General features: G+C 29.3%; 1 protein-coding gene across 1 annotated transcript; it reads right to left on the bottom strand.

Annotated features, from left to right (window-relative positions):
- Window positions 1-1,120: 1,120 nt before the first annotated feature.
- On the bottom strand, window positions 1,121-3,657 carry LOC126709396 (plant intracellular Ras-group-related LRR protein 5-like). The gene is made up of 3 exons (XM_050409610.1): window positions 3,016-3,657; window positions 1,576-2,492; window positions 1,121-1,476 (listed from the first exon to the last, which is right to left on the bottom strand). The coding sequence occupies exons 1-3, from the start codon at window positions 3,557-3,559 to the stop codon at window positions 1,339-1,341; spliced, it is 1,599 nt and encodes a 532-aa protein (XP_050265567.1). The 5' UTR covers window positions 3,560-3,657; the 3' UTR covers window positions 1,121-1,338.
- Window positions 3,658-11,687: the final 8,030 nt, after the last annotated feature.

Here is an 11,687-nt window from a genome sequence, read left to right as displayed (position 1 = left end):
TGACAACGTTTTTGTAAAGCGTACAAACTTGTAAGTGCAATGAGTATATGTTAGTATATATGAAAAGAAGAAGACACTGTGAGCGTATGAGTGTGTACGCAAATGAAAGTACAGAACTTTTTCTTTAACTTTGAGACTTTTTTTTTTCTTTTTTCTTTTTGAGAAAAACTTTGAGACATATAATTGAAATAAATTTGATATTTCTTAAAAAAAAATATTGCAATTTGAGAAAGGAGACTTGAACGCTAAATATCATGTACATATATCAAAATGTGTCAACCCAATTATGCTACCAATTATGCTACAGAGTTCTGGCGGTAGTTAATTTTCTTAATTTGCACGAAACTAAACTAAATAACTAAGGTAAGTGGATGGGAAAGAGAATATTAAATATTTTCTGCTTCATAAAATGCTTTTAGAATTCAATTCAGAATCTTTTAGCAAAAAAAAAACAAAAGAATTCAATTCAGAATCATGTGATAAGCTTGACGGCTGTCCTTTTTCAAATAAAGAAACAAAAAAACAAAAACAAAAAAAGTTTAACGGCTGCCAGGAAACATCTTACAAAAGGTTATATCTGCGGCGGCATTGATGGAAAATATTAAATATTACTAGTAGATTAGAAGTGTAGTTTTAGTCCTTAAAGTTTAGGGTTATATTTATTTTGGTCCTATTAGTTTTACAGTTTCATTTCCCCCCTTCAGGTTTCATTTTGTTTTCATATTGAAAATGTTGTTTTTGTTAGTAGTCAAACTATTCAATGACCTTCATGTTTTACTATTTCATGAAATACTAGTTTAAATTGCTGTGGAATGCAGAAATTTCATTGTTATAGATAGAAAAATCTTATTATGGATGGTCAAATTATTAATGGGGATAGGTTGCAAGACCAATAAAAAAATGAAATCAAACATAATGGCGCCAAATAAAAATTTTGAAATGTAAAAAATCAAAATGAAAACAATCCTATATTTTAAGGGTAAAACCTAAAAAGTATACTTCACTCAAAAAATTACATAACAAAAATTGCTACTTATCAATTAAAATCAAAATAGATATAGTCTAATAGACAAAACATGTAAGGTTCAAATAATTCATACACAGATCCATCTCAACAAAATGATAAAAGAAACGAGAGTAATGTTCTTTATAGTATAGGAGAAAACTTGTTATTACAGTGTCTCCTGTTACACCCCCATCAAGCAAAACCAGAAGTTGAAAATTTTGTAATATCACTGAACAATTTGTAAAATATAAACTGCAAAATATTGAACACTTGTTAAAATTCCAGATACATATGAGCATGATTCTCCAATGTAACAATTAAGCTTTTGACAATTACTTATTTTTGGTTGAATTACTCTGGTGGGGGCGAAATATCAAGCAAATCCAGGACCAGAATCCCTTCTTCTTCTTTGATGGTAGAGATTTAGCATCCCTCTTAGCAACAAAATCAGCCATGTACTGAACAACAGCCTAATGAATAAAGAAGTTGAATCAGTCAATGGAAAGTGACCAAAATGTAACAGAGCAAAAGACAAATAGCATTAAGCCAAAGTGGTGATCTAACATTACCTGAGCACCCAATTTGGTTACATGTCTTGGTGGCACTTCTAAAGGAGTCTCATTAGCATGGAAAACTCTCAATTTTGACAAAGACATGAAAGAATCTGGCAATATTCTTATTTGATTGTAACTTATATACAACTCTTCAAGCATCTCAAGATTTCCAATAGCTCTTGGCAAAGCCCTTAGGTCAGCAAAATTATTCCCCACATTCAATTTCTTGAGACTTACTGCAAAACATAGGTTTTCTGGTATGGACTCAAGTTCATTGAAGCTGACATCAAGTTCCTTCAAATTGGAAAAGTTGCCCATTGTTGTCGGGAACTTCTTAACTCTGTTATAGTGCAAAGTGAGGATCTCCAAGTATTCAAGATTTCCAATTGCCTCAGGAAGAGCCCTGAGCTGATTAAAGTCTAATCTTAGCTCCACAAGTGATGAACAAGATCCAATTGTGTAAGGTAATTCTTCAAGCTGGTTTGTTTCTACATTCAATCTCATCAAGCGAGTCAAACTCCCAATTGTCTCTGGTAAATGAGTGAAGTCATTTGAGCCCAAATCAAGATTAATGAGGTTTATCAAGTTGCCAAAAGAAGCTGGCAGTGATTTCAACCTGTTAGCATGGAGGTCAAGATCAGTGAGATTGATTAGTTCCCCAAATGAGTCAGGAAGGTTTATAATTTGGTTTGAGTGGATGTCAAGTTTTGTCAAGGCACTGAGGCCTCCAATAGTGGGTGGCAGAGCCATGATTTGGTTCTCTGATAAATCCAATTCAGTGACAGTCGATAATTTCCCAATTGATAAAGGAAGCCACTCCACCTTATCCATCAACTTTCCTTTAAGATCAAGAGCTACTGCTCCACTTTTAGCAGAGTTTTCTATAAGGGATGCCACCTTCATTAGACTCAATTTCTCAGACTCTACACCACCTATAAATACACCCAGAACAACATCAAGACCATTGAATTAATTTCAACTATCCTAATAATCCATATGGGCCTAGTTTCCAAGGGAAAACAACCATTTGCAATTATAAAACAAATCATAAAGATGGATTTCTAGATAACTATGAACTCGACTGACTGTAAGGTTAATAGAACAATTAAGCTTTCGACCATAATTTAAGTCATTTAAATTTTCCTACCACATTTTTAGCTTCAACAACAACATAAAACCAGGAAAAATAATTATTTTTCATAAAACAACACAGAATGCAGGAAAAGAACAAATTACCAAAAACAAAAAAAGAAGTCATCTATAAACAATTTTGCCTTTTAAAATCTAAAATAAAACCCAAAACAGTAACTTTTTTCGTGATGAAATTGACATCAAACTAATATGGGTTCTATATTAAGCCTTTCATTAATTGTTTCAATTACAGGATTCAACAGTACATGCATAATTTCATAAAACTAACTTAATTCACAAAATAAATGAGAAATATATACTAACTTGCTCCCGAAGAAAAAAGAGAAGCCTTTGACGAAGAACTCCTAGCCAAACCCTTCAAAGATGTTCCCTTTGATTCTTCATGTTCCTTTTTCTTCAACAACGTCTCATCACAGATTACAATTTCTCCCCCAAATTTCTCAACTGGGTGACTCAGAACAACATGTTCCTGATTCTGGGTATCCCCAGAAACCAACCCAGATGCTCTCTGAATGAGATCATCAAAGGTCTGAAACATCTTGTCATGCTCAACCAAGTGAAGAGCCTCTTTCCTCTGTTCATGGCTCTGGAACAAGACCATGGTTCTCCTCACTTGCTGCAGTATAGAGAAGAGTTCCTCAGGAACACCTTGGGGAGAAGACTCTTGCTTTGAGATTTCCTCAAGCTTCATCTCCTCCTCAGTGTTCACAGTTTTGAGCACAGACATTGCAGCCTCAACCTCTTCAATGGATGGTCTTGGTGGCAGTGATCTGTAGGTTCTCATGATTTCTTCTACAGATTCTACAAAGGCAGGCGATGGAGGGTCTTGCTTTCGTATTACAGCCATGGCGATGGTGGCTTTGGAATTTTGGAAGAGAAGACTGAAGAGAAAGAAGACAACCTTTGGTTTTGAAAACTGTCTGTGGGCTGTCTCTACCTTTGGTTCTTATAAATAAATAAGGGAAGAAAATTTTTTTTTTCCTCTTTTTTTTATATCAATCTCGTATTCTTATGTTTAAATTAAATTGTATATGTATAGAAGGACTAATAAAATTTACTGTATTGCCACCGCCTGGTGTAGGCGAGTTGGTACTCGGGCTGTATGGAGCTGATTACTTGAGTTTCAAGCCCCCGCATTTACCTAGTAAAAAAAAAAAAAAAAAAACAATTTACTGTATTTTTTTTATTAAACTCTTATATTTATTATTGAACATCATTTTTAAATATCTTCATTTTTGCTCTACAAAATAATAGAAGTTAGAAACTTTAATAAAAAAATTAATAAAGTAAATTTTCTTAGTCCTTCTATATTAAGCAGAAAACAAATTCAATCTTTTCATACTAAAAAATAAAATAAAATAAGTAATATTTTCAACACCCTTGTAATAAAATTTTAAAAATATAGTAAGTTTAAGTAACTTAACTTATAAATTTTTTTTTATTGTTGAATGAAAATTTTAAATTTAAACCTCGTCTAGATAAAAAAAAAATGGCCTTATTTTCAAAATAAAGCAAATTTAATCTTTTCATACCCAAAAGATTAAAAAAAAAAAAAATCAATATTTTTAGGACAAAGTTTAGTTATAAAATTGGTTATATCTAAAGATTACAACATTACTCAATAAAATAAATATTACTACATATTTTGAAAATCTAGTGTGAGCTTAGATAGCAAACGCGGCCGGTGTTTGTGTTTTTCCTTGGGTCCCGTGCACTGTTCACGGGACCCGCAAGTACAGAAAAACGCAAATGTAATTTTAAAACTAGGTCTTACGAGTACTATTTATAGTTTAAAAATTATTTTACTAAAGTGTTTTCAACAATAAGGTTTTAGTTTTCAGTAACAAACAGTATCCAAACAGACTCCTAACTGTAGAATTGCATGTTCTTTTTTACTCTTAATACACATGTTAAATTTTGTGTTAATCGGATATTATTTTCTATATAATCTATAAACTTATATTTTATGCATAATTTTAAATTACAAAACCTTGCAATTTAAACAATTTATTGGTAATATAGCTATAAATTTTTACTTTTATAGAAATTTTGTAAGCATGGAGAATATAAGAAGAAGATGTAATTCAATGGTGGATTTGTTAGATTTCACCCTAATAAAAAGATATTGAGTAAGATTGTAATCTTAAACTATAACCAATTTTATAATTAAATTTTGTCTATATTTTCGAGACTCTTGTACTTAACTCATAACCACTTTTATTGTAAAAAAAGGGACTTAAACTACCACTACACACTTTTAACGCGATAATATTTAAATTTGAAATCCAACTAGACTAAAAAGATAATAATGTCTTAAAAAAAAAAGAAGAAGATAATAATGTCTTATTTTAACAATAAAAAAAGTAATTATTATATAATACTAAGTCTTATCGAATTTATAAATAAAAAAAGGTTTTAAAACATTAGGACATATAATAAGAAACAACGTAGGATAAAAGATTCTCACAAAAATATGATTAAAGAAATTGGGGGGAGAAGTAATCAATAAAAGTTGAATGTTTCTCTTTGACGTAATTAAAGAGGTAGGTAGTTTTTAATTTGAGATAGATTCTTATCTATCTCAAAAAATTTAAATAATAAAAATAATGAATTTTGATTATATTATTCTAAGAATGTCTGTGATAAACATTAAAAATTTAGAATATGTAGACATGCAATGAACCACAAAGCATGATGACTTTAATAAGAGATTCTCAGGTAAATATAAAGGGGAAAAAAAGAGAAAAAAAAAGATAATTAATTAAAAATGGATATTTTCTTTGACGTCGAATGTGACGGTTTTTTAATTTCTATGATGGCATTGACAAAGCAAATTCTTTTTGCATGGAATTAGAGCATTTTAGTTTTTAGAGGAGCCAAAGCAACCAATTTTAAAATGGTATTTGTGGGTTTTATTTATTTTTATGAAAAATAATTTAATAGTTGGGAAGGGTGGTGACTGTAAATATCTTCTGTATAAATATTAGAGAGTACAATTATGTACGAGTTGGTCGTTTTTTAAAACTCATTCATTTCCTTGTTTAAAAAGTCTTCTTTCTTTTTTTCTTTTTTTTTTTGGATCAGAAAAGTCTTCTTTCTTGCAAGGCAAGAAGAAGAAATTGCTAAACAGAAAATCTATAGTGGTTCTATTTTTCCTGAATTGGAAACAAACGATGGAAACAGAAAGTATCACTTTGTTTTTTTGTACCCCCCAAAGAGGCTGTTTTCAAAAATCATTATACCCAAACCATGTTCTAAATTTATACCCAAACCATTTTATGTGTTTTGTTGCCTCAATGATGTTTCAAAGGTGTTTTGTAATTCATTTTTCCATCATCATCATCTTCTTCTTCTTTTTTGGCAAATTATTACTTATTAATACATAGTTTGACTGAAATTTAAGTTGTCTATTTGTAATTTAAAATTTGATAATTTACCTACTTGAGATTTGATCGAAATTTAAGCTGCCTACTTGTGATTTGAAATCCCATGATGTAAGTGTTCCACTATATTTTTTTTTTATCTATTGATCTTGTACTTTTATGTTTTTGGAGGAGAGAGACATAAAAATAAAGCAAAATTACATATTTGGCATTATTTTTAATCAAGGTGGGTTATGGAAATTTAACTAAGCTAATTTAAGGTGGGTAAAGTGTCAGATTTCAAATCACAGGTAGACAACTTAAATTTCGGCCAAACCGCATATAAGGTAGATAAGTTGTAATTTTTTTTTTTTTGGAATGAATAGATAAGTTGTAATTGAGAGAGATCTAGATGAAGATGAAATATACACAATATAACGTTAGGGCTTACGGCAGTTATCTTATGAGGTCTATGAGGTGGATGGGTCATTAGTCTCAGTTTGGAACCTATTCTTAAAAATGGTTTTTTTAATGAACTCTTGTGAATCCATTATGTCATCAGTGATGTATAGTAGGTCAAAAGGTCCAAGTGGTGAATAAGGTGATCTATTGGTACAAGTTATCGAATTGAATTGTATTGCTCACTGCTTAGCAACCAAAATAAAATAAGTCACCCAATTAATATTTCCCTAAAAGAATAGTACTAATTATAAAAACTTTAATAATTAAGCTTAAGCATTAGTATTATATAGCATGCTAATATAATCATAGGACAATTACAGTATTGCAGATTCATTTAGCAAGACTGTTATAGTAAGGATAAGATTTTTTTTGAGCAAATAGTAAGGATAAGATTGATTCAACGACTTCATAATTTAATAATGTAGTATTTATCCTCTTTGCAAAAATAAAGATTTATGATTTTGTCATAATAGATACACAGTTTGTGGGATTTAAAAGGTTATTTTATTGGAGTAATCAGATTCAAGAGCTTAACGAGAACTATATAACCTGCCAACCAGAAATGCAAAGCAAAACGTCATTTGTAATTTGACATGACTGATTATTGTTAACTTTTTTTTTCTTTTTTTTTTGTTGGGGGGGGGGGGGGGGGGATAGGAATTGTTAACTTATTTTGATATTAATTAGGAATAGTTTTCCATTACCGTGTGTTTGAATTTAATAATTGGAGAACATAATGTATTATACCTAAAAAAATTTACATAAAATTTAGTCTTTCCATCTATTACTCACATGATGCACCTATAAATATAGGTTTATATGTACACTTAGAATTACTTCCACTCTTTTTTAAAACTCCTTCTCAACATTGAAAATGGTATTGGAAGTAGTATATATATCAAGTTACATTTAACTTTAAACAATGTTACCCAAACTTTTTATTGAATTAATATTTTGAAAATCCCACAATTGGATTATATGATTTCTATGTTCTTATCATCCCAAATATCATGCCAATCATAAATTTATTATTCGATCTTTAAACTCATCTTTTATAAATAATTTTAATACAAAAAATTGAAATATAAATATGTTATAGATGAGATAGTTTTGATTTATGATAATCTTGAAATTTTGCAAGTATACGGGTTATAAGAAAAAAAAAATGTGATCTAACAATGAATTTTGTCAAAATTCGCATCCAAGAAAAATGAATGATAAAATATTGCTTAGTAGACACTTTCTACTCACCACTAGGCCAAATGATTAAATTTTATTTTAAGACATGTGGCTAGATAAGAGAGGGCCATGTAGGAAGACTTTACCAGCAGGATTGACAAATCAAAAATGGTTTAATTAAAGGTTAGAGCCAAAAAAAAAAAAAAAAGTGGCGTTAATCAATTGGAGGCAACACGTGATTGCAAAGAGTGACAATTACTTCGAGCATTACTTCAAGTGAGACACATGCCAAGCACATGAAATTATAAGGCAACAGTAACCTTGAAGTGATTAAAAGAGGTTACCCAACCTTAATACTCATAGGTTATTTACTTTAATTTAGGCGTTCATCTTGTTAAGTAGGCATTTACTTTTCTTACAATATATTTTAATTTGAGTAGGTTTAATAACTTAGGCTTGGTGAATTAGACTTTGTAATCTAGGCATTTCCTCATTCTCATTTTTAACATGTGCATCTCACAAAAAGTCCTATTAAGCCAAACCCTAGACCTAGACCTTTGAAATCATATATCCACTTAGAGTCAATCTGAACCACTTCGGCTGACATGAAATAAAAAAAAAAGGGACCAAATTTAATATATAAAAATTGGTTTCTACTCAAACGTTGACAACTTTTTTTTTTTCACAGCTCACAATCAACCACTTTAGCATTATATGAAATTAGGTGTCTCTATAATTATTGTTGAAAATTTTTAAATTATTTTAAGAACTAATTCAAAATTACCAAAAGAAAACCTTAAAACAAAATGCTTCATTTGTTTTGACATTAACATTTTTTAGAAAATGAATAATTTTCCAAAAAGTTTTTTCCTAAAAATACTGTATCGTTTTTTTTTTTTTTTTTTTATTATTTAGTAATAATCTTAAAATGAGTTAGAAAACTATTTTTTGATTATTTATATTTAGCTTGATGTAAGATAAAGTTGCTTTCTAGAAAATTTTAGTGTAAAACAACTTTATCTCGCATTAAGCTAAATAAGAGAAGTCAAAAGATAATTTTTTTTTTTTAACTTTTTTTTTCTTGATATTACCAAACACAGGAAAACATGAAAAATTAGAGTATGTTTGGTAACTGTTTTTTTTTTTCCCCTAAATTTTTTGTTTCCAAAAACAATTTTCTATTTTTGAGACTAAAAACTTGTTTGGCATTTGGCAACCCAAAATGGACAGAAAACAAAAACTGTTCTCAAAACTCAATTTGTAAAGGAAACTGAAAACATACAAAAGACTGTTTTCAGTTTCTAATTTTCAAAAGTCAATGAAAACACGCATTTAATTTGATGAATCTGTCTCATTTAATGAGTTAGTACTAGCATGCAAATCCTAGTAACAACATATTTTAGTATTTTCTATTTTTTTTTTCAAAAAAATATTTTTTTAATTTCAACTTACCAAACAAGTTTTTGATATAAAAAATACAAGAATTTTTTTTTCTTTATATTTCCAAAAACAAGCTTTTGAAAATAGAAAATAAAAACTGTTACTAAACATAACCTTATATTCGCATAAGATTTTCTATAAGAACAAATGGAGGTTTAAAATATTAAATGCTACTCCTCAACTGCCACCGGATGTTCAAGGAATATAGGGAGGCCACGGAATTTTCTTAAAGAATCTTCCATAATCTTTTACATTATGTCGTGGTTTATGAACTCATAAAAGGTTTGATTTTTTTTTTTTTTTTTGAGAAGAATAAAAGATAATATTTGATATAAGTGATTAATGCAATATTTGATTAAAATTAGGATCTTCAATGCAGAATTTTGTTATTGCTGACCTTCGATTTCGACTCAAGAAAAAAAAAAGATTTATTTTTGTTGAATCTATGCATGTTTCTGTAATATTAATCAGCCGAATATCAGTAGAAGTCTATCATAATTAATTTTCGAATATGTCATAGTTGAATCAGTCAAATTAGAGGTAAATTTTTTTAAAATTTAAGTTGCAAGTTACTACTTCTTCTTATCCATTATTCCTTTGGGAAAGTGACGGTCAAAACATTGATATCAGAAAGTGCCATATAATCAACGTCAATCAATTTTCCTAGGACTGACTATTGGGGCAGAGCCTGCTTCAGAATTATTACTCCTACCGAAAATGCAAGATTAGAAGCTAAGCTGGCACAGGATTTGGCAAAACTCGTTACATCTTTGAAGTTGGCAGTAATTTTGTTTAAATAACTGGCTTAAGGCGTAACCCAATAAAATTATGTGCATAAATTGCAAGCATGATGTTTTAACGAAGGAGAGTGTTCCCATAAAAAATAAAAATAAAATTAAAATTAAAAAAAAAAAAAAAAAAAAACGAAGGAGAGTGTAGATAAGAAGCAAGACCATGCTTCTATATACAGGTGTGATACACATGGTGATACGACAATTTCCAAAAATTAGGATACAATACTGTAGAATACATGTATTAATTAATTTATTATTTTATTATATATCATATTATATTATATATAATAAAAGTTGGGTTTAGATGTCAGTGGTTACGTCACGTGACTTCATCAAATTACAGAAATTTTATTAAAATTTTAGATTTTTGAAGAACTAAAAAAGGAATAATATACTGCAAGAACTCTAATTCATTTTCATCATTAAGTAGTTTATCTCTTTAAAAAAAATAAAGAAATAAAAAACTGCTTCATGTCTGCTTCATGTAAGATTGTAGGTATAGATTAATATTAGATTAATCAAAAAAATATTATATAGTAAGCGTAAAATAAAAAATGCTTCATGTAAGATTGTAGGTAAATTAATATTAGATTAATCAGGACTCTAATTCATTCTTATCTCTAATTCATTGTTATCATAAAGTAAGTGTATCTCTAAAAAAAAATTGAAATAAAAAATTGTAGATTAATATTAGATTAATCAGGACTCTAATTCATGCACAACTAATGCAACTAACGCAACTAAAAAAAATACACGCAACTAACACGTACTCACAAAATTCAAACACAAGAACAAAACCAAAGCACAAAAACGTAATCCTAAAACATAACAAAAACCTTTGAACACAACAACACAAAATAAAAACCAAATTAAATCACACCCATACTATCAAAAAATACACACCCAAATTAAAAGTGGACATCCAACTATTTGAAAGGTGGTGCTGTTGCAGAGACTTGCTCTTAAAAAGGTTAGCTTCTATTTTTACATTTTTTTTTTAATGTTATGTCTCTCTGTATATGTGTTTAATTGTTGATATAATTAAGTTTCTATTTTATTTTTCTTTCTTCATATTGCTTGATTTTTGAAAAATTAAGAAAGGGGTACAAGTTTTCGAAATTTGAACTTTGATTTAATTTTTTCACCCACTAATTCAGCAAAATTTCATCTTTATTTGTTTTTAGCGATTAATTTTTTTCATACTTAAGCTTTGGTTCAATTTTTTTTAGGTTATTGCAAGGAGAGCGAAGAATCAATATACCTGGAAAGGGTTTGGTGCAATCCCTATAGCCTTAAAGGAACTCAAGGTTAAGGCCTACAAAATTTTACACCATGCCCACAACCAGTCAAATGGGGTAAATCAGAACCCAACAGGTACAACTTTTCCCTCTTTGTAACAATTTGGGTTTTGAAAAATTGTTTTGGGTATTTTAATTGAAAATATTATTTGTGTTTTGGGCAGGTTTCAGATGATGATAATGAAAGACTTTCCAATCCCAGTACTGGAAGTCAGAATGACAAGTCGAAGCTTACCAATGCTGTCAAATGACTCAAATACTCAAATGCTTGCTAAAAGGTATTAATTTCTTTTTGGAACCCTTTTTTAAAGAATTAAAAATGAATAGCATACTACCAAAGACTCTAATTCATTTTTATCATTAAGTAGTTTATCTCTTTAAAAAAATAAAAAATTGCTTCACGTCTGCTTCATGTAAGATTGTAGGTATAGATTAATATT

Source organism: Quercus robur, chromosome 12 (assembly GCF_932294415.1).
Source record: "Quercus robur chromosome 12, dhQueRobu3.1, whole genome shotgun sequence".
NCBI lineage: Eukaryota > Viridiplantae > Streptophyta > Magnoliopsida > Fagales > Fagaceae > Quercus > Quercus robur.
Note: the sequence above shows the minus strand (reverse complement) of the source record. Positions and strands in the feature narration are given on the sequence as shown.